The 27,510-nt window shown below is 61.9% G+C and overlaps 2 protein-coding genes across 2 annotated transcripts in view; both read right to left on the bottom strand.

Annotated features, from left to right (window-relative positions):
- Positions 1–2,308, bottom strand: part of LOC120505128 (renin binding protein) — a 7,169-nt gene extending 4,861 nt beyond the window's left edge. Inside the window, exons 1-2 of the mRNA XM_039715366.1 lie at positions 2,287–2,308; positions 360–532 (exon numbers count right to left, since the gene is read on the bottom strand). Coding sequence (XP_039571300.1) covers positions 360–532; positions 2,287–2,308 — 195 coding nt within the window. The remainder of the gene's footprint in view (positions 1–359; positions 533–2,286) is intronic.
- A 148-nt stretch (positions 2,309–2,456) lies between these two features.
- Positions 2,457–26,411, bottom strand: HCFC1 (host cell factor C1). The gene is made up of 22 exons (XM_039715365.1): positions 26,263–26,411; positions 25,468–25,628; positions 21,550–21,758; positions 18,766–18,850; positions 18,221–18,327; positions 17,582–17,761; positions 16,535–16,685; positions 16,311–16,347; positions 15,715–15,876; positions 14,539–14,736; positions 13,569–13,799; positions 13,207–13,311; positions 11,687–11,909; positions 10,653–10,795; positions 9,995–10,133; positions 9,101–9,306; positions 7,024–8,695; positions 6,727–6,905; positions 5,670–5,813; positions 4,455–4,640; positions 2,564–2,895; positions 2,457–2,523 (listed from the first exon to the last, which is right to left on the bottom strand). The coding sequence occupies exons 1-22, from the start codon at positions 26,305–26,307 to the stop codon at positions 2,472–2,474; spliced, it is 4,947 nt and encodes a 1,648-aa protein (XP_039571299.1). The 5' UTR covers positions 26,308–26,411; the 3' UTR covers positions 2,457–2,471.
- Between the last annotated feature and the right edge of the window lie 1,099 nt (positions 26,412–27,510).

Raw genomic sequence — 27,510 nt, 5'->3', positions numbered from 1 at the left:
GGGGTCCCAGGGTGGTTTGGGGGTCCCAGGGGGGTTTGGGGGTCTCGGGGAGTTTTCGGGGGTACTGGGGGTGGTTTGGGGGTCTCGGAGGTGGTTTTGAGGAGGGGTCTCAGGGGTTATTTTGGGGAGGGGTCCCAGGGTTATTTGGGGAGGGGTCTCACCCGGCGTCAGTGTTAATTTGGGGAGGGGTCCCGGGGGTCTCGGTTAATGTGGGGAGGGGTCTCACCCGGTCCCGGGGGTCCCAGGGTTAATTTGGGGAGGGGTCTCACCAGGTATCAGGGTTAATTTGGGGAGTGGTCCCCGTTAATTTGGGGAGGGGTCTCACCAGGTATCAGGGTTAATTTGGGGAGGGGTCTCACCAGGTACCTCTCGTCCCCCGCCGCCCGGCCCAGCTCGTGCAGCCCCAGCGCCGCGAAGGCCTCGCTGTAGAAGCTGCGCTGGAGCCGCACCGGGAGCCCCGCCCGGCTCAGCGCGAAGGCGGCGCGGGACGAGCCGGGCTCCGGCCGCACGTGGCTCTCCAGGAACTCCCCGGCTGAGGTTTGGGGCAAATCCCGCCGATTTTGGGCAATTTTGGGTGAATTTTGGGTGATTTTTGGAGAATTGGGGGTGAGGGAAAAAATAAAAATTGGGGGCGCCCATAGAGAGCAATGGGGACAGCGCCGCTTGGCGGCCACGGGGGGAACTGCAGGCGGTGAGATCGGGGGAAATTTGGGAGATTTGGGGAAAATTCGGGAGATTTGGGGAAAATTGGGGAGATTTGGGGGAATTTTGGGAAAAATTCGGGAAATTTGGGGAGATTTGGGGGAATTTGGGGAAAAATTCGGGAAATTTGGGGAAAAGTTGGGGAAAATTGGGGAAAATTGGAGAGATTTGGGAAATTTTGGGGAGATTTGGGGAAAATTGGGGAGATTTGGGGGAAAATTGGGGAGATTTGGGGAAAATTCGTGAAATTTGGGGAAAAATTGGGGAGATTTGGGAGAAATTGGGGAGACTTGGGGGAGTTTGGGGGAAATTGGGGAGATTTGGGGAAAATTGGGGAAAATTGGAGAGATTTGGGAAATTTTGGGGAGATTTGGGGAAAATTGGGGAGATTTGGGGGAAATTCGTGAAATTTGGGGAAAAATTGGGGAGATTTGGGAGAAATTGGGGAGACTTGGGGGAGTTTGGGGGAAATTGGGGAGATTTGGGGGAAAGTTGGGGAAAAATTCAGGAAATCTGGGGAAAATTGGGGAGATTTGGGAGAATTAGGGGAGATTTGGGGGAATTTGGGGAAAATCTGGGGTAAAATTGGAGGAATTTGGGGTAAAATTGGGGGAATTTGGGGTAAAATTGGGGGAATTTGCGGTAAAATAGGAGGAATTTGGGGTAAAATTGGGGGAATTTGGGGAAATTCGGGGATGGCAAAGGGACGGAACTGCCCCTAAAAGGGGTAAACGGGGGAACTGCCCCAAATCCCCCTCCCCAAACCCCCCGGGATTTGGGGAAAATCTGGGGTAAAATTGGAGGAATTTGGGGTAAAATTGGGGGAATTTGGGGTAAAATTGGGGGAATTTGCGGTAAAATAGGAGGAATTTGGGGTAAAATTGGGGAGATTTGGGAGAATTGGGGGAGATTTGGGGAAAAATTCGGGAAATTTGGGGGAATTTGGGGTAAAATAGGAGGAATTTAGGGTAAAATTGGGGAGATTTGAGGTAAAATTGGAGGAATTTGGGGTAAAATTGGGGGAATTTGGGGAAATTCGGGGATGGCAAAGGGACGGAACTGCCCCTAAAAGGGGTAAACGGGGGAACTGCCCCAAATCCCCCTCCCCAAACCCCCCGGGANCGCGACCGCTGCCCAGTCACGAGACCTCGCGACAAGGCCACGCCCCCTTCCTAGCCACGCCCCTTTCCGCCCCTCAGCCACGCCCACCTCTGCATGGCCACGCCCCCGACCCAAAATTGGGGGTTTTTAAGGGGCTGGAGACCCCCAAAGTGACCCCAGGACCCCCAAAGTGACCCCCAGACCCAAAACTGGGGGGGTTCAAAGGGCTGGAGACCCCCAAAGTGACCCCCAGACCCAAAATTGGGGGGTTTCAAAGGGCTGGAGACCCCCGAAGTGACCCCAGGACCCCCAGACCCAAAATTTCCCCCCCAGACCCAGAACTGGGGGGTCCAGAACAGCCAGCGCCGCCCCCCAAGACCCTCTTGGACCCCCAACCCAGGTGCGTGCAGCCCCCACACTCATCTCAGAGCCCCCAGACCCACCTGGCAGCCCCCACACTCATTTCAGAGCCCCCAGACCCACCTTGCAGCCACCGCACCTGCATGGCAGGGCCGTAGCCCTTGTCACTGCAGGGGACAATCCCAGTGCCACCTGCCCCCCCAGGGCTCTGCAGCCCCCAGACTCAGCTGGCAGCCCCCAGACTCATTTCAGAGCCCCCAGACCCACCTTGCAGCCACCGCACCTGCGTGGCGGGGCCGTAGCCCTTGTCACTGCAGGGGACAATCCCAGTGCCACAGGGACCCCCAGGGCTCTGCAGCCCTCAGACCAACCTGGCAGCCCCCAGACTCATTTCTGAGCCCCCAGACTCATTTCAGAGCCCCCAGACCCACCTTGCAGCCACCGCACCTGCGTGGCGGGGCCGTAGCCCTTGTCGTTGCGCGCGGCGATGCGGAAGATGATGGCCGGCTTGGTGGTGTGGTCGATGTGGGCGCTGGCCAGGCTGGAGGCCGGCACCAGGCACGAGGGGCTGGGCCCGCAGTAGACCCTCATGAAGGCCAGCTGCGCCCCCCCCCCGCGGGCCTCGGGGCCCCCCCCGGGCCCCCCCTGGATGGCCAGGTACACCGAGTACTCGGCGATGCGGCCCGACGTCACCGACGGCGGCTCCCACGTCAGGTGTGCCCCGTCGGGGCTCTGGGGACACGGGACACGCGTCAGGGGACATGGGGGACACGGGGACAGGGGACACGTCAGGGGACATGGGGGGGACATGGGAGACGGGTCAGGGGACATGGGGACACGGGATGGGGCTCTGAGGACACGGGTCACGCGTCAGGGGACATGGGGGACATGGAGGGGACACAGGTCAGGGGACATAGGGGGAACACAGGGGACACGGGATGGGGGACATGGGGGACATGGGAGGGACACAGGGGACAAGGAGGGGACACATTCCCGGGGGTGTTTTGGGGGGTCCCGGGGTGGTTTTAGGGGTCCTTGGGGTGTTTTGGGGGGTCCCAGGCCTGTTTTGGGGGTCCTGGGGTTGTTTCCGGGGGTCCGGGGCTGTTTTTGGGGGTCCCAGGCCTGTTTTCGGGGGTCCCGGCGCTGTTTTTGGGGGTCCCAGGGCTGGTTTTGGGGGTCCCAGCTCTGTTTTTGGGGGGCCCCAGGGTGTTTTTGGGGGTCCCGGGCCGTTTTTGGGGGTCCCGGGCCGTTTTTGGGGGTCCCGGGGCTGGTTTTGAGGGTCCCGGGGCTGTTTTTGGATTTCCCAGGGCTGTTTTGGGGGGTGCCAGCAGTGTTTTTGGGGGTCCTGGGGCCGGTTTTGGGGGTCCCTGGGCTGTTTTCAGGATTCCCGGTGCCGTTTTTGGGGGTCCCGGTTCTGTTTTTTGGGGTCCCGGCTCTGTTTTTGGGGGTCCTGGGCCAGTTTCGGGGATCCCGGGCAATTCCGGGGGTCCCGGGGCCGTTTTCGGGGTCCCGGTTCTGTTTTTTGGGGTCCCGGCTCTGTTTTTGGGGGTCCTGGGCCAGTTTCGGGGATCCCGGGCAATTCCGGGGGTCCCGGGGCCGTTTTCGGGGTCCCGGTTCTGTTTTTTGGGGTCCCGGCTCTGTTTTTGGGGGTCCTGGGCCAGTTTCGGGGATCCCGGGCAATTCCGGGGGTCCCGGGGCCGTTTTCGGGGTCCCGGTTCTGTTTTTTGGGGTCCCGGCTCTGTTTTTGGGGGGTCCCGGGCCGTTTTCGGGGGTCCCGGGCCGTTTTTGGGGGGGTCCCGGCTCACCCGTGCTCGGGGTCGTGCGAGTGCCGCTCCCAGAACGCCACGGCCGCGTCCAGCTCGGCCGCGATGCGGCCCCGCCACGCCCGCAGCTGCTCCATGGCTGGGGAGGGGGCGCCCGTGGGACCCCAGACCCACTAACAGCCCCCTGACCCATCCACGGAGCCCCCAGACCCACAAATAACGTGAGGGGGACATGAGAGGGACACGGGTCAGGGGTAATACGGGGTCAGGGGATATGGGGGGTACAGGGGGCTATGGGAGGTGGGGGACATGGGGAGACACAGGAAGGTCCCTGTTATGGGTCTGGGGTCCCTGTTATGGGTCTGGGGTCCCCTTGCTGATCCTGATGGTGCAGGGCGCCCCTGGGAATCCGGGCAGGGATGGGGTCAGGTTGGGTTTGGGTTGATGTTATGGGCTCCCCCATGGGTTGAGGTCCCCGTTATGGGTCTGGGGTCCCTGCCGTGGGTCTGGGGTCCCTGCAGGGGTCACCTTGCTGATCTTGATGGCGCAGGGCGCCCCCGGGAAGCCGGGCAGGCAGGTTTTGAAGGCTGACAGCTCCGAGAAGGGCCCGCGGCCGCAGGCGTTGAGCCCGGCCACGCGGAACTTGTACGCCGTGCCCGGCTGCAGCTCCTGGCGGCGCAGCTGAGAGTGGTCCGGGACCCCCGAGGCGTCGTCCTGGGGGACACCAGGGGGACATCGTGGGGACACGGACACAGGGACAACCCCAGAGCAACCCCCCACACCCGGGGACACGGCCAGAGAAACGCCCTGGACATTGGGGACAGCTCCTGGGACCCCCAAGGCATCATCCTGTGGGGACACCATGGGGACATAGAACCCAGGTATGTCCCTAGGGCTGTCCCCTGAGCTGTCCCTGTGTCCCAGGGCTGTCCCAGGGGCTGATCACTGAGCTGTCCCCATGTCCCAGAGCTGTCCCCATGTGTGTCCTCAGAGCTGTTCCCTTGTCCCCAGCACTGTCCCCATGTGTGTCCCAGAGCTGTCCCCAGGGCTGTCCCCAGCACTGTCCCTGAGCTGTCCCTGGCTGTCCCCGTGCCACCCCCGTGTCCCCAGCGCTGTCCCCGTGCCACCCAGCTGTCCCCATGTCCCAGAGCTGTCCCCATGTGTGTCCTCAGAGCTGTTCCCTTGTCCCCAGCACTGTCCCCATGTGTGTCCCAGAGCTGTCCCCAGGGCTGTCCCCAGCACTGTCCTTATGTCCCAGAGCTGTCCCAGAGCTGTCCCCATAACTGTCCCCAGGGCTGTCCCCAGCACTGTCCCTGAGCTGTCCCTGGCTGTCCCCGTGCCACCCCCGTGTCCCCAGCGCTGTCCCCGTGCCACCCCCGTGTCCCTTGGCTGTCCCCAGAGCTGTCCCCTGGCTGTCCCCATGCCATCCCCGTGTCCCCAGCACTGTCCCCATGTGTGTCCCCTGGCTGTCCCCGTGCCATCCCCGTGTCCCCTGGCTGTACCCAGAGCTGTCCCCTGTCAGTCCCCGTGCCACCCCCCTGTCCCCAGCGCTGTCCCTGTGCCACCCCCGTGCCCGGTGTCCCCTGTCCCCGTGCCACCCCCGTGCCCCCTGGCTGTCCTCTGGCTGTCCCCAGCACTGTCCCCATGCCATCCCCGTGTCCCCAGCACTGTCCCCGTGCCCCCTGGCTGTCCCCTGGCTGTCCCCAGCACTGTCCCCGTGCCCGGTGTCCCGGTGTCACGCACGTCGGCGGGCGGCGCGTCGTCGGGCGGCAGGAAGTAGTGGGTGACCATCATGGTGGTGCCCTTGATCCCCCGCCCCCTCCAGGGGCCCCCCCAGCTCCGAGGGGCCCCCCCCGGGCTCGCCCGGCTCCAGCGGCTCCGAGGTGCCTGCGGGGAGGGGGGGACACAGGGGACAGGTCAGGGTGGGGATGGGTGACCCCGTCACTGGGGTCAGCCCAAAATCCATCCCCTGGGGTCACTGGGGTCAGCCCAAAATGCACCCCGTGGGGTGACCCCAAAACCCACCCCATGGGGTCACTGGGGTCAGCCCAAAATCCATTCCATAGGGTTACCCCAAAATCCATCCCCTGAGGTCATTGGGGTCAGCCCAAAATCCATCTCCTGGGGTCATTGGGGTCACCCCAAAATTCACCCCCTGGGGTCATTGGGGTCACCCCAAAATCCATCCCCTGAGATCATCGGGGTCACCCCAAAATCCACCCTGCAGGGTCGCTTGGGTCACCCCAAAATCCACCCCATGGGGTCACTGGCGTCACCCCAAAATCCATCTACTGAGGTCACCCCAAAATTCACCCCATGGGTCACCCCAAAATCCATTCCATGGGGTCACCCCAAAAATCACCCTGTGGGGTCACTGGGGTCAGCCCAAAATCCATCCCCTGGAGTCATCATGGTCACGGGGTCACCATGGTCCCCACTGTGTGACCCCCATAACCATGAGACCCCCACCATGGGACCAAGACCCCAATGACCACCCCTAAACTCCCTCAGGACCCCCCAAAACTGACCCATGATGGCCTGCTGGGTGGCCTGCAGCACGGCCTGGATGGCCAGAGCCTGGGCCTGGGGTCACCACCATGGGACCAAGACCCCAATGACCATCCCGAAACCCCCCCCAAAACACCCTGAAATCCCCCCAGGACTCCCCAAACCCCTCAAATCCCCCCCAAAACTGACCCATGACGGCCTGCTGGGCGGCCTGCAGCACGGCCTGGATGGCCAGGGCCTGGGCCCCTCCCAGTGTCCCCAAACCCCCTCCCAGTGTCCCCAAGCCGCTCACCGGCACGGCCGGCCCCGGCGCTGGCGTGGACTGAGTGACCGTGGTGACCGCCCGGGGCTGGGGGGTCCCGCTGCCGCTGGGGCCGGGGCTGGGGGTCCCGGGGGGCACAGGGGGACCCCCGCCCTCGCTGGGGGGGGTCTCGCCCTCCCCCTGCCCGTTGGCAGCCGGCGGGGGGGGCTCTGTGGGGACAACGGGGAGGGGTCAGCGAGGCGACCGCCCCAAAGCGAGGGCGGAGGGGGCGATTAGGGACAATTTGGGGACAATGCGGGGACAATTTGGGGACAATTTGGGGGTCACCTTGGCTGGCGCCCATGCTGGCGGTGACCGTGGTGGCCGTGGCCGTTGTCCCCGTCTCGTGGGTCTCGCAGGGGGGGTTGGAGCAGGCGCGGGGGGGGCTGGTGGCGGTGGCACAGGGCGGGGGCGGCGCTGTCACCCCCTCGCTGGTGGCCGGGCTGGTGGCCCCGCCCGGGTGGCTCTGGCAGGGCGGGGACCCCGCTGTGGTGGCCGTGCTGGTGGCCCCGCTCTCGGGGGTCTCGCAGGGGGGGTTGGCACAAGGCGGGGACCCCCCCGTGCTGGAGGTGGCGGCGCTGGTGGCGGCGCTGGTGGCCGTGGTGGTAGTGTCACCCGGCCGGGAGCCCGCGGTGGCCGTGGTGGCCGTGTTGGTGGTCCCGGTCTCGTGGGTCTCGCAGGGGGGGTTGGAGCAGAGCTGTGACGATGTCACTGTCACCGTGTTGGTCGTGCCCGTCTCGTGCGTCTCGCAGGGGGGGTTGGCGCAGGGGGGGACACCTCGAGGTGGTGGCACCGCTGTCCCCGGCTCGGGCGGAGGGCACGAGGTGGCCGTGGTGGTGGTGGCCGTGCTGGTTGTCCCCGTCTCGTGGGTCTCGCATGGGGGGTTGGAGCAGAACCGTGTCCCCGTGGTTGTCACCGTGTTGGTTGTCCCTGTCTCGTGGGTCTCACAGGGAGGGTTGGAGCAGGGTGGCCTTGGCGCTGTCGTTGTCACCGTGTTGGTTGTCCCCGTCTCGTGGGTTTCACAAGGAGGGTTGGCACACAGCCGTGTCCCCGTGGTTGTCACCGTGTTGGTTGTCCCCGTCTCGTGCGTCTCACAGGGGGGGTTGGAGCACAACTGTGACCCTGTCACTGTCACCGTGTTGGTTGTCCCCGTCTCGTGGGTCTCACAAGGAGGGTTGGAGCAGAGCTGTGCCCCTGTCACTGTCACCGTGTTGGTTGTCCCCGTCTCATGGGTCTCGCAGGGGGGGTTGGAGCACAACTGTGCCCCTGTCACTGTCACCGTGTTGGTTGTCCCCGTCTCGTGGGTCTCGCAGGGGGGGTTGGCACACAGCCGTGTCCCCGCGGGGGTCTCACAGCTCGCGCTGGTGGCCGTCCCCACCTCAGGCTGTCCCCAGGGCGTTTGGCACGGGGCGGCCTCCTGCGTTTGGCACGAGGTGACAGAGGTGACACCGCCGCCTTCGGGGGGGCACAGCCGCGCCGTCATCGTGGTGCCCGTGGCCGCCGTCTGCTGCGTGGGGCAGGGGGGTCCCCCGGGTGTCCCCAGGCGCGCCGTCCCCGCCGCCGTGGGGGTGTTGGTGGTCCCCGTCTCGTGGGTCTCGCAGGGGGGGTTGGAGCAGGCCCGGGGGGGCACTGCCACCGCCGTCCCCCCGCCCGTGTCCTCGCAGAGCAGCTGCAGCTGCGCCCCCCCCGTGCCCACGTTGGCCACCAGGCTGGTGGTGGCCGTGTTGGTGGTCCCGGTCTCGTGGGTCTCGCAGGGGGGGTTGGAGCACACCAGGGTGACCGTGCCCGGGGTGGCCTCGGCGGGGGGGGGCTCGGCCAGGCTGCCACCCCCCGAGGTGGCCGCGGGGGGACCCTCGGCCGTGGGGGACGCCAGGATGGACACGGGCAGGTCGTGCACGGGCTGGGCCTCCACGCCGCTGGGCGTGGTGATCAGCGTCACCTGCGTGGGCTGGGACACCGGCTGTGTCCCCACGGGGGGTCAGGGGAGGTGGCACCGGGCACAGCGCCGCCCCCAGCCTCAAACCTTTGTGAGCCCCCCTTGTGTCACCCCAAATTCCTGAGCGTCCCCTCCCCGCTCTTGTCAGCGGCACAGCTGGGGCTGAGCCGCATCTGGGGACAGCCCCAATGTCCCCTGTGTCCCCAATGTCCCCAGTGTCCTTAGCCCCCCTGTCCCCAATGTCCCCAGTGTCCCCTCACCTGCATGGTGATGGTCGGTGTCCCCAGTGTCCCCTGTCCCCAGTGTCCCCTGTCCCCTCACCTGCATGGTGATGGTCGGTGTCCCCAGTGTCCCCTGTCCCCCCTGTCCCCTCACCTGCATGGTGATGGTCAGTGTCCCCAGTGTCCCCTGTCCCCAGTGTCCCCTCACCTGCATGGTGATGGTGGGTGTCCCCAGGCCGCCCCCGGCCGCGGTGGCCGTGATGGCCGCGGGGTTCAGGACCTGGCTGGACAGGGTGGCGATTGTCCCCAGGGTGGTGATGGGCGTGGCCAGCGAGGCCGTGGCGCTGTGGCCACCCGCGCCCCCGGCCAGGCTGGTGGACACTGTCCCTGTCACCGTCCCCAGCGTGGTCACACCTGCCAGGACACGAGGGCAGTGAGTGACCGCTCGGCAAAGCGACCCCACGGTGACCCCGTGGTGCCACAGTGAGCCCAAAGTGACCCCCCCCATGATGTGGTGACCCTTCCCCATGACAGTGACCCTCCCCCAAAGTGACCCCCTGGTGTCCCCATGACCCCTCCACCCACCCAGTGGTGCCCTTGACCACCAGAGTGGTCACTTCAGTGTCCCCCCAGTGACCCCTCCAGTGACCCAATGACCCCCTGGTAACCCGCCACCCCCACCAGTGGTGTCCTTGACCACAAGTGACCACCCCAGTGACCCCTAGATGGCCCAATGACCCCTCCAGTGACCAGTGGTGCCCTTGACCACCAGGGTGGTCACCCCAGTGACCCATAAATGACTCTTGACCACAAATGACCTCCCCTTGTCACCACCCCAATGACCCAGAGGTCACTCTTGACCACTAGGATGACCCAGACGTGACCCAATGACCACAAGTGACCAATGGGGTGACCCAGAGATGACCCCTGACCACCAGAATGGTCACCCCAGTGACCCAGAGGAGACCCCTGACCACAAGTGACCCCCCCTAGTGACTACCTCAGTGACCCAGAGATGACCCAGAGGTGACCCTTGACCACAAGTGCCCCCCCTTGTCACCACCCAGAGGTGACCCAGCGCCCCCAGAGTGACCCCACTCACCGGTGGTGCCCTTGACCACCAGGGTGGTCACCGTGGGCTTGACGGCCGAGACGGTGACGGGGGTGACCAGCCGGACCCCCCCCATGGGCACCGTCCTCAGGATGGTCCCCGGCTGTCCCGGGGCCCCCTTCAGCACCACCTGGGGACACGGGGACAGCGCTGTCACCTGGGGACCCTCAGGGCTGGGACCCCTCAGGGACACCCCGCTGGTGTCCCCAGTGTCACCAAACCACCCCATGCCACTGCCCCCAAACCCTCAGCTGACCCCACCCCGGTGTCCCCAGTGTCACCAAACCCTTGTCTGACCCAACCCAACCCCTCCCCATGTGACCCCTCCTCTGTCATCTCCGGTCCCCTCCATTGTCCCTGAACTCCTCCAATCTCAGGTGTTCCCAGGGGGGGTTCAGGTGTCCCCAGGTGTCCCCAGGGGGGGTTCAGATGTCCCCAGGTGTCCCCAGGGGGTAGTCCAGCTGTCCCCAGGTGTCCCCAGGCGTGCCCTCACCTGTGTCACGCTCCATTGTCCCTGAACTCCTCCAATCTCAGGTGTCCCCAGGGGGGGTTCAGGTGTCCCCAGGGGGTGGTCCAGCTGTCCCCAGGTGTTCCCAGGGTGGTCCAGCTGTCCCCAGGGTGGTCCAGCTGTCCCCAGGTGTGCCCTCACCTGTGTCACACCCTGCTGGCCGTGTCCCCCGCCCAGCTTGGGGACAGCTGTGATGATCTTGGCGGGGGTCCCGGTGCCCGAGGTCATCACCTTGGTGGTGATGATGGTGATGGGGGACTTGATCCCGGGGCTGCTGGTGACACCTGGGGACAGCGGGGGGTCAGCAGGGGACAGGGACATAGGGGGGACAGCGGGGTGACACAGGGGGAGAGCAGGGTGACAGGGACACAGGGGGACAGGGACACAAGGGGACACGGGGGGACAGCAGGGTGACAGGGACACGAAATGGTCACAGAGGGACAGCAGGGTGACAGGGACATGGGGGGACAGGGACATTGAGAGGGTCACAGAGGGACATGGTGGAAGTTGTGGGGGAACAAGGACACAGTGGGGACATGGGTCAGGGGGACATGGGGGTCATGAGGGGCCAGCAGGGGGACAGGGCACAAGGGGGACAGGGGGTCACCCTCTGTCACTCACTGCTGGCCCCTGACTGGGTGGGGATGGGGGAGTTTGGGGGTCTCAGGTGAATTTGAGGAGGGGTCTCACTCACCGGTAGCCCCCGACTGGGTGATGACGGCCGACATAGAGATGGTTTTGATGATGGTGGGGGGGAGGTTTGGGGGTCTCACAGTGGCTCAGGGGTCTCAGAGAGATCAGGGATGGTTTGGGGGTCTCAGGTGAATTTGGGGAGGGGTCTCACTCACCGGTAGCCCCTGACTGGGTGATGATGGCCGACATGGGGATGGTTTTGGTGGGGGTCTCAGGGGGTTTGAGGGTCTCAGGGATGGTTTGGGGGTCTCTGGATGGGTTCAGGAAATTTGAGGAGGGGTCTGACTCACCGGTAGCCCCCGACTGGGTGATGATGGCCGACATGGGGAGGGAGGGGTCTCACTCACCGGTAGCCCCCGACTGGGTGATGATGGCCGACACGGGGATGGTTTTGGTGGGGGTCTCACAGTGGCTCGGGGGTCTCAGGGAGGTCAGGGATGGTTTGGGGGTCTCAGGTGAATTTGGGGAGGGGTCTGACTCACCGGTAGCCCCCGACTGGGTGATGATGGCCGACATGGGGATGGTTTTGATGATGGTGGTGGTCCCGGGCTTGGTGGTGCTGGGGGACACGCTGCTGATGCCCAGGATGGTGGGGGGCTTGGCCGCCCCCGCCCCCGCCTGCGTGCTGGTCAGGATGGTGGTGGGCTTCCCCTCCCCCGACGTCACCAGCTTCAGGATGGTCCCGGCGGGCAGGGGGCCCTTGGTCTGCGGGGAGGGGTCAGGGAGGGGGGGTCACTTGGGAGGGGTCACTCAGGGGGGTGGTCATTTGGGCAGGGGTCAGTGAGGGGAGCGGGCAGTCAAGGTCACTCGGGGAGGGGTCACTCAGGGAGGGGTCACTCACGGAGGGGTCATTTGGGGGGAGTCAGGGAGTGGTCAGTGAGGTGGGTGGTCACTTGGGGAGTGGTCAGTCAGGGGGGTGGTCACTCAGGGGAGTGGTCATTCAGAGGGGTGGTCAGTTAGGGGGGTGGTCAGTCAGGGAGTGGTCACTCAGGGGAGTGGTCATTCAGAGGGGTGGTCACTTGGGGAGTGGTCATTCAGGGAGTGGTCACTCAGGGAGTGGTCATTCAGGGAGTGGTCACTCAGGGAGTGGTAATTCAGAGGGGTGGTCACTCAGGGAGTGGTCAGTCAGGGGGGTGGTCACTCAGGGGAGTGGTCATTCAGAGGGGTGGTCAGTCAGAGGGGTGGTCAGTCAGGGGAGTGGTCAGTCAGGGGGGTGGTCATTTGGGGAGGGATCAGTGAGGGGGGGTCACTCAGGGGAGTGGTCAGTCTGGGGGGGTCACTTGGGGAGGGGTCACTCGGGGTGGTCACTGATGGGGTGGTCAGTCAGTGGAGGGGTCAGTGAGGTGGGTGGTCACTTGGGGAGTGGTCAGTCAGGGGGGTGGTCACTCAGGGGGATGGTCTCTCAGGAGTGGTCACTCAGAAGAGCAGTGGTCACTCAGGGGGGTAGTGGTCAGTGAATTTTGGGCAGGGCCTCCGGGGTGGTGACTGATGGGGTGGTCAGTCAGTGGAGGGGTCAGTGAGGTGGGTGGTCACTTGGGGAGTGGTCAGTCACAGGGAATGGTCACTCAGGGGAGTGGTCACTCAGGAGAGCAGTGATCACTCGGGGTGGGGAGCAGTCGGCGAATTTTGGGCAGGGCCTCAGGGGCCTGAGGGGTCTCAGTGATTTGGGACATGTTTGGGGCAGTTTTGGGGGATTTTGGGGTGTCACCTGTGTGATCTGGGTGACAGGGCCACTCCAGACCTGCTCAGTGACAGCCGAGGAGGGTCTCAAGTGACTCTCAGCAATTTGGGGAGGGGGTCTCAGGGCTTTGGGGCAGTTTTGGGGAGATTTTGGGGCAGTTTTGGGGTGATGTCGGGGTGCACCTGGACGACCTGGGTGCCACTCCAGGCCTGGCCGGTGACAGCCGAGGGGGGTTCTGGGGGGGGTCTCAGGTGACTCTCAGTGATTTGGGGAGGGGTCTCAGGGCTTTGAAGGTGATTTTGGGGCAGTTTTGGGGTGCACCTGGATGATCTGGGTGACGGGGCCGCTCGAGGCCTGCCCGGTGACAGCCGAGCTCTGCACGGGTTTCGTCTGCACCACCGACATCACCTTGCCCAGGTTGGAGATCTGGGGGGGCCCAGGGGGTCAGAGACCCCCCCCAAATTGTGTCCCCCCTAATGCCCCTGTCCTCCCATTCCCATTCCCCGTTCCCGTTCCCCATTCCTCTTTCCCGTTCCCATCCCCATTGTCCCCCTGTCCCCAAAGCCGTGTCCCCCTGTCCCCATCCCACTGTCCCCCTGTCCCCATCCCACTGTCCCCCGTCCCCCTCCCCACTGTCCCCTGTCCCCCTCCCCACTGTCCCCTGTCCCCGGCTGTCCCCTCACCAGGGCGCTGCCCCCCGGCACGGAGATGGGGCTCTTGACCAGCGTGATGGTCTTGGTGACCCCTCCGACCACGGTGGTGACCACCTGGGCCTGCTGGGCCACCGTCACCGTGCCCGACTTGTGCACGGTGATGATGGGCCGGGTGGCCGCGTTGGTGGCCGCGGGGGACGCGCCCGCCGTGCCCACCTGGGCGGCCGCCGTCTTCAGCATGCGCGTGGCAGGGTTGCTCACCTGGGGACACGGTGGGGACAGTGTGGGGAGATTGAGGGGACAGCGTGGGGACAGCGTGGGGACAGTGTGGGGACATGGTAGGGACAGTGTGGGGACACGGGGGGAGATTGAGGGGACATTGTGGGGACATTGTGGAGAGATTGAGGGGACAGCGTGGGGACAGCTGAGGACACGGGAGGGACACGGTGGGGACAGTGTGGGGACAGCGTGGGGACATTGAGGGGACAGCGTGGGGACACGGGGGACAGTGTGGGGACATGGTAGGGACAGTGTGGGGACATGGGGGGAGATTGAGGGGACATTGTGGAGAGATTGAGGGGACATGGTGGGGACAGTGTGGGGACATGTGGGAATATGTTGGGACATTGTTGGGACATGGTGGGGACAGTGTGGGGACACCCACAAGGCTGCTGGTGACACCACGGGGTCACCCTGAGTCCCTCAGTGCCACCCCAGGTCACCCAAGTCCTTGTTACACCATGGTGACAATGACACCACCAAGCCCCTCCAGTACCACCCAAGCCCTGATGACACCATGGTGACAATGACACCCCCAGTGCCACCCAAGCCCTGATGACACCATGGTGACAATGACACCCCCAGTGCCACCTAAGCCCTGGTGACACCATGGTGACAATGACAATATCACACCATGCCCCCCAGTGCCACCCAAGTCCTGGTGACACCACGGTGACAATGACACCCCCAGTGCCACCCACGCCCCCGCGGCGTCCCCTACCATGACAGGTGACGAGGCCACCTTGACGGTGGCGGGCAGGGTGGTGGCCCCGGGGGTGACGGCCACCGTCTTGACGATGGTGGCCCCCGCGGGGACGCTGAGCACGGTGGGCGCCGAGGCCGGCGGGATCTTCTGCGTGGCCGCGGCCGCCGCCGCCAGCGCCGCCATGCCGCTCATCTGCGGGCTGCTGCCGATCACCTGTGGGGACACGCCTGAGTGCGGGGACAGCGGGACAGCGGGGACTGATGGGGACACCTGGGGGACACGCCTGAGTGCGGGGACAGCGGGGACACTGGGGGACACTGGGGACAGCTGGGGGACACGCCTGAGCACGGGGACAGCGGGACAGAGGGGACACCTGCAGGGACACGCCTGAGTGTGGGACTGCAGGGACACTGGGGACAGCTGGGGGACACTGGGGACAGCAGGACAGAGGGGACACCTGCGGGGACACCCCTGAGCCCGGGACAGCAGGGACAGCTGGGGGACAGAGGGGACACCGGTGGGGACACACCTGAATGCGGGGACAGCGGGACAGGGGGGGACACTGGGGACTGATGGGGACACGCCTGAGCACGGGACAGCGGGACAGCGGGGATTGCTGGGGACAGCTGAGGACACTGGGGACTGCTGGGGACAGCGGGGACACTGGGGACTGATGGGAACACTGGGGACACCAGGGACACTGGGGACTGCTGGGGACAGCGGGGACACTGGGGACTGATGGGAACACTGGGGACACCACTGAGTGTGGGGACTGCTGGGGACAGCGGGGACACTGGGGACTGATGGGAACACTGGGGACAGCTGAGGACACTGGGGACTGCTGGGGACACCTTGGGGGACAGCTGGGGACTGCTGGGGGGGACACCTGAGCACATCTGGGCACACCTGAACCCACCTAGGGACAGCTGGGGGAGCACGTGCTCACAACTAGGACACACCTGGGTATACCTGGGGCACACCCGAGGACAGCTGGGACAGCAAGGTGCCACCCATCTACCCCCTGTGTCACACCTGTGTCACCCACGTACCCCCTGTGTCACACCTGTGTCCCCAGTATCCCCCAGGACCCTCTGGGGTCCCTCCCTCTGTCCCCAGTCACCCCCTGGGGCCCCTCCCCGTGCCCCGCCCCTGTCCCAGGTGTCCCCAGGTGTCCCCAGGTGCCGCTCTCACCGTGCCCTGGGGGCTCTGGGTGGGCACCACCATCCTGACGCCGGCGGGCAGCGATGTCACCGTTACCGGGGCCTTGCCGGGCCCGGCCGAGCGCACGGTCACCAGCGGCGGCCCCGCGGTGGCCGCAGGGGGACCGGTCACCTTCAGCACCGCCGGGACACCTGGGGGGGACAGGGGGGGTCAGTGACACCCAGGGACATCCCCCGTGTCCCCACTCAAAGTCCCCAAGTCCCCAGTGTACCCATTCTTCCCTATAATGTCCCCATCTCCCCACTGTGTCCCCAGCGTCCCCATCTCTGCCTCCCCCATGTCCCCAATGTCCCCATTCCCCCCACACAATGTCCCCATCTCCCCACTGTGCCCCTAGCGTCCCCATCTCCATCTCCCTGTTTCCCCAATGTCCCCCCAGTGTCCCCAATGTCCCCATTCCCCCCCACCACCACATCCCCACCTCCCCACCGTGTCCCCAATGTCCCCACCTCCCTGCCATGTCCCCATGTCCCCATCTCCCACCATGTCCCCAACATCCCCACCTCCTCCCACGTCCCTGAGTCCCCATCTCCCTCCCAATGTCCCCAAGCCCCCACCTCCCTCACAATGTACGGGCTCTTGGGCGGGTTGGCGGGCACCGAGGGCACGGGCGGCGGCGCGGGCGCGGCGGGCAGCTCGTACTTCTGCAGCTGCAGCAGGTACGAGTCGGCCGTGGGCACGGCGCCCCAGCTCACCTCCAGCGACGTGGTGTTGGCGCGCACCAGCTGCACGCGGCCCGGCGCGGGCGGCCGCTCTGCGGGGACACATGGGACACGTGGGGACGCGCGAGGGCACGGGCGGCGGCGCGGGCGCGGCGGGCAGCTCGTACTTCTGCAGCTGCAGCAGGTACGAGTCGGCCGTGGGCACGGCGCCCCAGCTCACCTCCAGCGACGTGGTGTTGGCGCGCACCAGCTGCACGCGGCCCGGCGCGGGCGGCCGCTCTGCGGGGACACATGGGGACACATAGATTGCATCTACATAACATCTACTACACCTGGGGTACACCTGGGTACAGGTGGGTTATAGCTGTGTAACATCTTGTACACCTGGGTACACCTGTACTACTCATAACAACCTGGGTACACCTGGGGTACACCTGGGTACAGGTGAGTTATAGCTGTATAACATCTTGTACACCTGGGTACACCTGTACCACTCATATCACAGCTAGGTACAATTGGGTACACCTGGGGCATACCTAGGTACAGGTAGATTATATCTACATAACATCTGATACAACTGGGGTACACCTGGGTACAAATAGATTATACCAACATAACATCTGGGTACAGGTGAGTACATCTGGGTCCACCTGTATGCTCATATCACACCTGGGTACAGGTGGGATACACGCGTGTAACATCTGCTACACCTGGGTACACCTGTACCGCTCACATCACAGCTGTGTTACACCCGTGTTACACCTGTCACACCTGTGTTGCAGCACATCTGGGACCTCCCCCAGCCCCCCAGACTCACCTGTCTCCAGGTACCACAGGTCCTTGCAGCCCCCCAGGTTGTTCTGGCCCCCAGACTCACCTGTCTCCAGGTACCACAGCTCCTTGCAGCCCCCCAGGTTGTTCCAGCCCCCAGACTCACCTGTCTCCAGGTACCACAGGTCCTTGGAGCACACCTGGTTGTTCCAGGCCTTGCAGCCCCCCTGAGCCCCTCCAACCCCCCAGACTCACCTGTCTCCAGGTACCACAGCTCCTTGCAGCCCCCCAGGTTGTTCCAGCCCCCAGACTCACCTGTCTCCAGGTACCACAGCTCCTTGCAGCACACCTGGTTGTTCCAGGCCTTGCGGCCCCCCCAGACTCCCTGAACCCCCCAGACTCACCTGTCTCCAGGTACCACAGGTCCTTGCAGCACACCTGGTTGTTCCAGGCCTTGCGGTAGCCGTCGCGCCCGCTCCAGATGTACAGGCGGGTGGCGATGGCCACGGCGCAGTGCCCGGCGCGCGCCCGCGGCACGTTGTCCTCCAGGGTCTCCAGCACCAGGGGCTCCCAGGCCATCGAGTCTGGGGGGCACAGGGGGGTCACACGGGGGTCTGGGGGGATTTGGGGAAGGGCTTGGGGGGATTTGGGGGAATTAGGGAGGGGTTTGGGGAGTTCAGAGTGGGGTTTGGGGGAATTTGAGGAAGTATTCAGGGGTTTTAGGGTGGGTTTGGGGGTCCCAAGCCCCCTCCTCACCCAGGTTGAGGTCTGGGCTGTTTCAGGGTGGGTTTTAGGGTGGATTTGGGGGTCCCAGAACAGATTTGGGGTTGGTTTGGGGGTCACAAGCCCCCTCCTCACCCAGGTTGAGGTCTGGGCTGTTTCAGGGTGGGTTTTAGGGTGGATTTGGGGGTCCCAGAACAGATTTGGGGTTGGTTTGGGGGTCACAAGCCCCCTCCTCACCCAGGTTGAGGTCTGGGCTGTTTCAGGGTGGGTTTTAGGGCGGGTTTGGGGTCGGTTTTGGGGGTCCCAAGCCCCCTCCTCACCCAGGTTCAGGCAGGCCAGGGTGTTGGTGCACTTCCACTCCTTCTCGTGCGTGGCCACCTTCACGTCATCCATCACCAGGGGCACCCACCCCCCAAAAACGTACATCCTGGGGGGGGACAGAGGTCAGGGGGGTCAGGGGGACACCCAGAGACCCCCACCCCAAAAACCTGCACAGCCCTGGGGGTCCTCAGGGGTCACAAAGATCACAGAGACATCCACCCCCCAAAAATGTCCCTCCTGGGGGGGGTCATAGGGGCACCCACCCCACAAAATGTCCCTCCTGGGTGGGTCACAGGGGCACCCACCCCCCAAAATGTCCCTCCTGGGGGGGTCAGAGGTCAGGGGGACACCCAGAGACCCCCACCCCCCAAATTTTTATGTTTGAGGGTGGTCATGAGATCACCCATATTAATTAAAAAATTTAATTAAAACAAAACACCCCCCCTAAGAACCCCAACAGCCCCCCAGGGTGGGGACCGGGACACAAAGGGACCCCCCAGGATAATTTGGGGGGGTTTTTGGGGGGAGTCGCCCCCAGACTCACTTGTTGCCGATGGTGGTGGCCGAGTGGAGGCTGCGGGGGAGGGGAGCGACCCCGCTCAGGCTCGGCTTGTTCCAGGTCAGCGTCTCTGGAAACGCCCAAAATGTGAGAAAATGACCCCAAAATGTAAGGAAATGGCCCCAAAATGGGAGGAAATGACTCCAAAATGGGAGGAAACGGCCCCAAAATGTGAGGGAACCCCAAAACCAGTGAAAATGTAAGGAAACAGCCACTCATGCCCTCGTAGATGCCAACATCTTCCAATGTCCCCCACTACTCTCCATTCCCCAGACCCCAAAATCCCCCCAAACCCCACAAAAAACACTCCAAACCCCATAAAAACCCCAAATCCCCCCATACCAATATCCAGGATCCATAAATCCCCCAGCCTGCAGCTGCTCATGGCCCCGCAGCTGATGACATCTCCCAGTAACCCCCATTCCCCTGACCCCAAAACCCCTCCAAACCCCTCCAAACTCCACAAAACCCCATAAAAACCCCACAAAACCCCCATACCGATATCCAGGGTCCACAGGTCGCCCAGCCTGCAGCCGCTCATGCCCCCGTAGATGACGATCTCCTCCAGTAACCCTCACTACCCTTTACTCCCCTGCCCCCAAAACCCCTCCAAACCCCACAAAACCCCATAAAACCCCAAAAAGACCCCACAAAACCCCCATACCGATGTCCAGGGTCCATAAATCGCCCAGCCGGCAGCCGCTCATGCCCCCGTAGATGACGATCTCCTCCAGTAACCCTCACTACCCTTTACTCCCCTGACCCCAAAACCCCTCCAAACCCCACAAAACCCCATAAAACCCCAAAAAGACCCCACAAAACCCCCATACCGATATCCAACGTCCACAGGTCGCCCAGCCTGCAGCCGCTCATGCCCCCGTAGATGACGAGGCGCGAGCGCCGCCCGTCGCGCTCCGTGTACACCACGGCCGTGTGGGACTCGCGGGGCGGGGGCAGCACCCCGTAGGTGATGGGGATGTCCCAGGCCAGCACCCCCGAGCCCGGGCGCAGCTCCAGCACGTACAGGTCGTTCAGGTACCTGGGGAAAGGGATGCTGGGTCAGGAGATCCCGTGAAAAACCCTAAAAGGGCGGTTGGATATGGGGGATTTAAGGGATTGGATATAAGGTTGGACATAAGGATCCTTAAATCCCACAAAATGCAATCAGGATGGCCCCAAAAACACCCGTGTTCATGTGTACAGGTGGTGAGATTGACAAGGTCAGGAAACCCCAAAAAAACCCTAAAAGGGCGATTGGATATGTGGGATTTAAGGGATTGGATATAAGGTTGGACATAAGGATCCTTAAATCCCACAAAATGCAATCAGGATGGCCCCAAAAACACCCGTGTCCATGTGTGCAGGTAGTGAGATTGACAAGGTCAGGAAACCCCAAAAAAGCCCTAAAAGAGTGCTTGGGTATGTGGGACTGCACTAAACATCCTTTAAATCCCATAAAATGTGCTCAGTGTCACCTGTGCCCATGTGTGCAGATCAGGAAACCCCAAAAAAACCCTAAAAGGGTGGTAGGGTGTGTGGGACTGCCCTAAAAGGTCCCTTAAATCCCATAAAATGCAATCAGGATGGCCCCAAATACGTCTGTGTCCATGTGTACGGGTGGTAGGAGATTGACAAGGTCAGGAAAGCCCAAAAAAACCCTAAAAGAGTGCTTGGGTATGTGGGACTGCACTAAACATCCTTTAAATCCCATAAAATGTGCTCAGTGTCACCTGTGCCCATGTGTGCAGATGGTTCAGGTATCTGGGGAGGGGATTAAGAAGGTCAGAGAACCCCAAAAAAACCCTAAAAGCGTGTTTGGATATGTGTGACTGCACTAAAAGGTCCTTAAATCCCATAAAACGCAATCAGGATGGCCCCAAAAACACCCGTGTCCATGTGTACAGGTGGTTCAGGTATCTGGGGAAGGGGTTAAAAAGTCAGAAAACCCCAATAAAATCCTAAAAAGGGTGTTTAGATATGCAGGACTGCACTAAAAGGGTGTTTGGGATATGGGATTGCCCTAAAAGGTCTCTTAAATCCCATAAAATGCACTCAGGATGGCCCCAATGTCACCTGTGCCCACACGTGCAGCTGGTCCAGAAAGTCAGGAAACCCCAAAAAACCCTAAAAGTGTTTTTGGGAATGCAGAACGCTCCTAAAAGGGTTCTTAAATCCCCTAAAATTCACCCAAAATGGTGCCAGTGTCATCTGTGCCCCTGCCAGAGATTCTTGAGTCCCCCCAAAAATGAACACAAAGTTTTGGGGTCACTCTTGTGTCCCCCAAAGTTGAGGAATGTCCCCAAGCCTCCCATTCCAATCCTATTCTCGGGGTTTTGGGATCATCTGTATGGCCCCCCAAGAGTTCCTGTGCCCCCCTAAAAATGACCCCAATGTTTCAGGCTACAAAACCCCATAAAACCCCAAAAAGACCCCACAAAACCCCCATACCGATGTCCAGGGTCCATAAATCGCCCAGCCGGCAGCCGCTCATGCCCCCGTAGATGACGATCTCCTCCAGTAACCCTCACTACCCTTTACTCCCCTGACCCCAAAACCCCTCCAAACCCCACAAAACCCCATAAAAACCCCAAATGCCCCCATACCGATATCCAGGGTCCACAGGTCGCCCAGCCTGCAGCCGCTCATGCCCCCGTAGATGACGATCTCCTCCAGTAACCCTCACTACCCTTTACTCCCCTGACCCCAAAACCCCTCCAAACCCCACAAAACCCCATAAAACCCCAAAAAGACCCCATAAAACCCCCATACCGATGTCCAGGGTCCACAGGTCGCCCAGCCTGCAGCCGCTCATGCCCCCGTAGATGACGAGGCGCGAGCGCCGCCCGTCGCGCTCCGTGTACACCACGGCCGTGTGGGACTCGCGGGGCGGGGGCAGCACCCCGTAGGTGATGGGGATGTCCCAGGCCAGCACCCCCGAGCCCGGGCGCAGCTCCAGCACGTACAGGTCGTTCAGGTACCTGGGGAAAGGGATGCTGGGTCAGGAGATCCCGTGAAAAACCCTAAAAGGGCGGTTGGATATGGGGGATTTAAGGGATTGGATACAAGGTTGGACATAAAGGTCCTTAAATCCCATAAAACGCAATCAGGATGGCCCCAAATCCGTCTGTGTCCATGTGTACAGGTGGTAGGAGATTGACAAGGTCAGGAAACCCCAAAAAAGCCCTAAAAGGGTGGTTGGATGTGTGGGATTTAAGGCATTGGATACAAGGTTGGACATAAGGGTCCTTAAATCCCATAAAATGCAATCAGGATGGCCCCAAATCCGTCTGTGTCCATGTGTACAGGTGGTGAGATTGACAAGGTCAGGAAACCCCAAAAAAGCCCTAAAAGAGTGCTTGGGTATGTGGGACTGCACTAAACATCCTTTAAATCCCATAAAATGTGCTCAGTGTCACCTGTGCCCATGTGTGCAGATGGTTCAGGTATCTGGGGAGGGGATTAAGAAGGTCAGAGAACCCCAAAAAAAACCTAAAAGCGTGTTTGGATATGTGTGACTGCACTAAAAAGTCCTTAAATCCCATAAAATGCAATCAGGATGGCCCCAAAAACACCCGTGTCCATGTGTACAGGTGGTTCAGGTATCTGGGGAGGGGATTAAGAAGGTCAGAGAACCCCAAAAAAACCCTAAAAGGGTGTTTGGATATGTGGGACTGCACTAAAAGGGTGGTTGGATATGTGGGACTGCACTAAAAGGTCCTTAAATCCCATAAAACGCAATCAGGATGGCCCCAAAAACACCAAGTGTCCATGTGTACAGGTGGTTCAGGTATCTGGGGAGGGGGTTAAAAAGTCAGAAAACCCCAATAAAATCCTAAAAAGGGTGTTTAGATATGCAGGACTGCACTAAAAGGGTGTTTGGGATATGGGATTGTCCTAAAAGGTTCCTTAAATCCCATAAAATGCACTCAGGATGGCCCCAATGTCACCTGTGCCCACACATGCAGGTGGTCCAGAAAGTCAGGAAACCCCAAAAAACCCTAAAAGTGTTTTTGGGAATGCAGAACGCTCCTAAAAGGGTTCTTAAATCCCCTAAAATTCACCCAAAATGGTGCCAGTGTCATCTGTGCCCCTGCCAGGGATTCTTGAGTCCCCCCAAAAATGAACACAAAGTTTTGGGGTCACTCTTGTGTCCCCCAAAGTTGAGGAATGTCCCCAAGCCTCCCATTCCAATCCTATTCTCGGGGTTTTGGGATCATCTGTATGGCCCCCCAAGAGTTCCTGTGCCCCCCTAAAAATGACCCCAATGTTTCAGGCTGACCCCCACGCCCCCCAAAAATCCCTGTGTGCCCCCAAACCAGCCCCAAGCCCCCTCCCATCCAGTTATCCCTGGGATTTTTGGGGTGCCCTCGGGGTTTGGGGTGCCCTGGGGTTTTGGGGTGCCCCCTAAAAATGACCCCAATGTTTCAGCCTCACCCCCACACCCCCCAAGTGCCCCCAAACCAGCCCCAAGCCCCCTCCCCACATGGATTCCCAGGGTTTTTGGGGTGCCCCCGGGGTTTGGGGGTGCCCTGGGGTTTTGGGGTGCCCCCTAAAAATGACCCAAATATTTCAGCCTCACAGTCAGGAAACCCCAAAAAACCCTAAAAGTGTTTTTGGGAATGCAGAACGCTCCTAAAAGGGTTCTTAAATCCCCTAAAATTCACCCAAAATGGTGCCAGTGTCATCTGTGCCCCTGCCAGAGATTCTTGAGTCCCCCCAAAAATGAACACAAAGTTTTGGGGTCACTCTTGTGTCCCCCAAAGTTGAGGAATGTCCCCAAGCCTCCCATTCCAATCCTATTCTCGGGGTTTTGGGGTGTCTCCCTGCAACTCCCAGGGTTTTGGGATCATCTGTATGGCCCCCCAAGAGTTCCTGTGCCCCCCTAAAAATGACCCCAATGTTTCAGGCTGACCCCCACGCCCCCCAAAAATCCCTGTGTGCCCCCAAACCAGCCCCAAGCCCCCTCCCATCCAGTTATCCCTGGGATTTTTGGGGTGCCCCCGGGGTTTGGGGTGCCCTGGGGTTTTGGGGTGCCCCCTAAAAATGACCCAAATATTTCAGCCTCACCCCCCAAGAGCCCCTGTGTGCCCCCATACCAGCCCCAAGCCACAGGGGGGACAGGGAGAATGAGCCCCTGAACCCCCAGGATGAATCCCTGGTTGGTGGCTGTGGGGACACGGAGGGGACAGTGACACAGAGAGGACAGTGGGAATGAGTCCCTGAACCCCCAGGATGAATCCCTGCTTGGTGGCTGTGGGGACACAGAGGGGACAGAGACATGGGGGACAGTGAGAATGGTCACTGAAACCCCAGAATGAACCACTGCTTGGTGGCTGTGGGGACACGGAAGGGACAGTGACACAGGGGGGACAGTGAGAATGGTCACTGAACCCCCAGGATGAATCCCTGCTTGGTGGCTGTGGGGACACAGAGAGTGCTCCCCTGAATCACTGACACTGAGAATGATCCCTTGAACCCCCAAGATGAATTCCTGGTTGGTGGCTGTGGGGGGGTTTTGGGGTGCCCCCTAAAAATGACCCCAATGTTTCAGCCTCACCCCCACACCCCCCAAGTGCCCCCAAACCAGCCCCAAGCCCCCTCCCCACATGGATTCCCAGGGTTTTTGGGGTGCCCCCGGGGTTTGGGGGTGCCCTGGGGTTTTGGGGTGCCCCCTAAAAATGACCCCAATGTTTCAGCCTCACCCCCACACCCCCCAAGTGCCCCCACACCAGCCCCAAGCCCCCTCCCCACATGGATTCCCAGGTGAGAATGAGCCCCTGAACCCCCAGGATAAACCACTGGTTGGTGGCTGTGGGGACACAGGGGACAGTGACACAGGGGGGACAGGGAGAATGAGCCCCTGAACCCCCAGGATGAATCCCTGGTTGGTGGCTGTGGGGACACGGAGGGGACAGTGACACAGAGAGGACAGTGGGAATGAGTCCCTGAACCCCCAGGATGAATCCCTGCTTGGTGGCTGTGGGGACACAGAGGGGACAGAGACATGGGGGACAGTGAGAATGGTCACTGAAACCCCAGAATGAACCACTGCTTGGTGGCTGTGGGGACACGGAAGGGACAGTGACACAGGGGGGACAGTGAGAATGGTCACTGAACCCCCAGGATGAATCCCTGCTTGGTGGCTGTGGGGACACAGAGAGTGCTCCCCTGAATCACTGACACTGAGAATGATCCCTTGAACCCCCAAGATGAATTCCTGGTTGGTGGCTGTGGGGACACAGGGGACAGTGAGAACAATCCCCTGAACCACCAGTTGGTGGCTGGGGGGGACAATGACAGACTAAGAACGATCCCACCCAAACTGCCACAATGAACCGTACATTGGTGGCTGTTGGGGACAAAATGGGGACAGTGACAGGCTGAGAACGACTCCCCTGAACCCCCAGCATGAGGCACTGCTGGGTGGCTGGGGGGGACACAGAGGAGACAGGGACACAGTGACAATGAGGCCCCCAAACCCCCAAAATGAACCACTGCCGGGTGGCTCTTGGGAGACAGAACAGAGACAGGGACACAAGGGGGACACCAGGAATGAGCCTCAATCCCACCCCTCTGGGGACCTCCACACCCAAACCAGCCCCAAGCCCCCTCCCCACATGGATTCCCAGGGTTTTTGGGGTGCCCCCGGGGTTTGGGGGTGCCCTGGGGTTTTGGGGTGCCCCGTACCGGGGGATGTTGTTTTTGGGGTCCTCGCTGTCGTTGGCCAGCCCCCCGAACAGGTAACACTTGTTGCCCACCAGGGAGAAGCTGTGGCCCAGCCGGGGGCAAGGGGGGGGTCCATTTTTGGGGGTCTTCGCCTTCAGCCGCTTCCACTCCCACCTGGAGGCCTGGAATGGGGGGGGGATGTGGGATTTGGGGAGGGGTCTGCGAGTGGGGGGCACCCAGGGGGAGAGGGGACCCCAAAAATGGGTCCTGGGGGGTGGTCCCAGGTGTCTGGGAGGGTCCCAAGGGGTCACCCATGGTTTGGGGGGGTTCCCAGGGGGTCACCCACAGTTCAGGGGGTTTCCCCAGGTGGTCCCCACATGCTCAGGGGGGTTCCCCAGGAGCTCGGGGGGGGTTCCCCAGGGGTTCCCTCAGGGGTTCCCCAGGTGCTCAGGGGGTTCCCCAGGTGTCCCCCAGGTGCTCAGGGGGGGTTCCCAGGGGTTCCCCGGGTGCTCAGGGGGCTCCCCAGGGGCTCAGGTGGTTCCCCATGGGTTCCCCAGGTGTTCAGTGGGGGTTCCCCAGGTGCTCAGGGGGTTCCCCAGGTGCTCAGGGAGTTCCCCAGGTGCTCCCCAAGTGCTCAGGGGTTCCCCAGGTGCTCAGGGGGTTCCCCAGGGGTTCCCCAGGTGCTCAGGGGTTCCCAGGTGCTCAGGGGGGGTTCCCCAGGTGTCCCCCAGGTGCTCAGGGGGGGTTCCCCAGGTGCTCAGGGGGTTCCCCAGGTGTCCCCCAGGTGCTCAGGGGGGGTTCCCAGGGGTTCCCTACCTGCAGCTCGTAGAGGTCGTTGCTGTACTTGCCGTACTCCACCATGCCCCCGAACACCAGCAGCCGCGTGCCGTCACACACGAAGCCGTAGGCGGCACAGCCCGGGGGGATGTCCCCCCGCACGGCCGGGATGAACCACTGGTTGGTGGCTGTGGGGACACGGAGAGGACAGTGACACAGAGGGGACAGTGGGAATGAGCTCCTGAACCCCCAGGATGAACCACTGGTTGGTGGCTGTGGGGACACGGAGAGGACAGTGACACAGAGGGGACAGTGGGAATGAGCTCCTGAACCCCCAGGATGAACCACTGGTTGGTGGCTGTGGGGACACAGGGGACAGGGACACAGAGGGGACAGTGAGAATGATCCCCTGAACACCCAGGATGAATCCCTGGTTGGTGGCTGTGGGGACAAAGTGGGGACAGGGACACAGAGAGAAAACACTGACAATAATCCCCCCAAACTGCTGAATGACTGTTGGGGACAGGGACACACTGAGGGACACGGACACACGGATAATGACACCCCTAAATTTCCAGAACAAATCACTAGCTCACTCATTTGTTAGGGGACAAAATGGGACCAGCGACACAGAGACAATGACACCCCCAAAAGCACCAGGATGAACCAGTGGTTGGTGGTTCTTGGGGACAAAATGGGGACAGGGACACAGTGGGGACACCAGGAATGATCCCAAATCCCATCCATCCCTGTGGGGATCCCCCCTGTGCCCCCCCAGCCCCACCTGTGCTGTACACGTACACTTTCTCCCCAATGCCACCATTCTGGCGACGCCCCCATACCCGCAAGTGCCGCCCCCAGGACCCCCACCTGTGTTGTAGGTGTGCAGTTTGCCCCACTCCCACCCCTCTGGGGACCCCCTGTACCCCCCCAGCTCGACACGCCCCCTCCCCCCAAAATCCCGCGGAGAATGTTTAATTACACCCCCCACGGCAATTACCCCGAAAGAGTTAATTACCCCCCCACGGCAGGGGGTGTGACAATGGGGGAGGAGTCCACTGGAGGGGGAGGGGAGCGTTTATTCCTCCCCGTTAATTACTCTCTTCATTATGTCTCCTTTTAATTACCCCTTTCACGCCCTGATCCCCCCCCTCCCAATTTCCCACCCCGCTCCGAATTTGCCTCCCTTAATCTTCATCTCCCCCTCCTCAAATTCCCCCTCAGGCCGTGCCCCCCCCAGTGTCAACCCCTTCCCCAAATTATCCCCTCAGACTGTGCCAAATCCCC

This window comes from Passer montanus, unplaced genomic scaffold (assembly GCF_014805655.1).
Source record: "Passer montanus isolate IOZ18808 unplaced genomic scaffold, ASM1480565v1 scaffold328, whole genome shotgun sequence".
Lineage (NCBI taxonomy): Eukaryota > Metazoa > Chordata > Aves > Passeriformes > Passeridae > Passer > Passer montanus.
The sequence above is the reverse complement of the archived record's forward strand: the minus strand, read 5'-3'. Positions and strand labels throughout refer to the sequence as shown.

Excerpts from the sequence above, each read along its gene's own strand:
- HCFC1 (XM_039715365.1), bottom strand. The coding sequence starts at position 26,307 with ATGGTGGAGTACGGCAAGTACAGCAACGACCTCTACGAGCTGCAG. Across the intron at positions 11,910-13,206 it reads CCGTCACCCAGATCATCCAG|ACCAAGGGCCCCCTGCCCGC; the intron begins GTGCACCCCAAA and ends CCCTCCCCGCAG. Across the intron at positions 9,307-9,994 it reads GGTGGTCAAGGGCACCACCG|GTGTGACCACGCTGGGGACG; the intron begins GTGAGTGGGGTC and ends GTGTCCTGGCAG.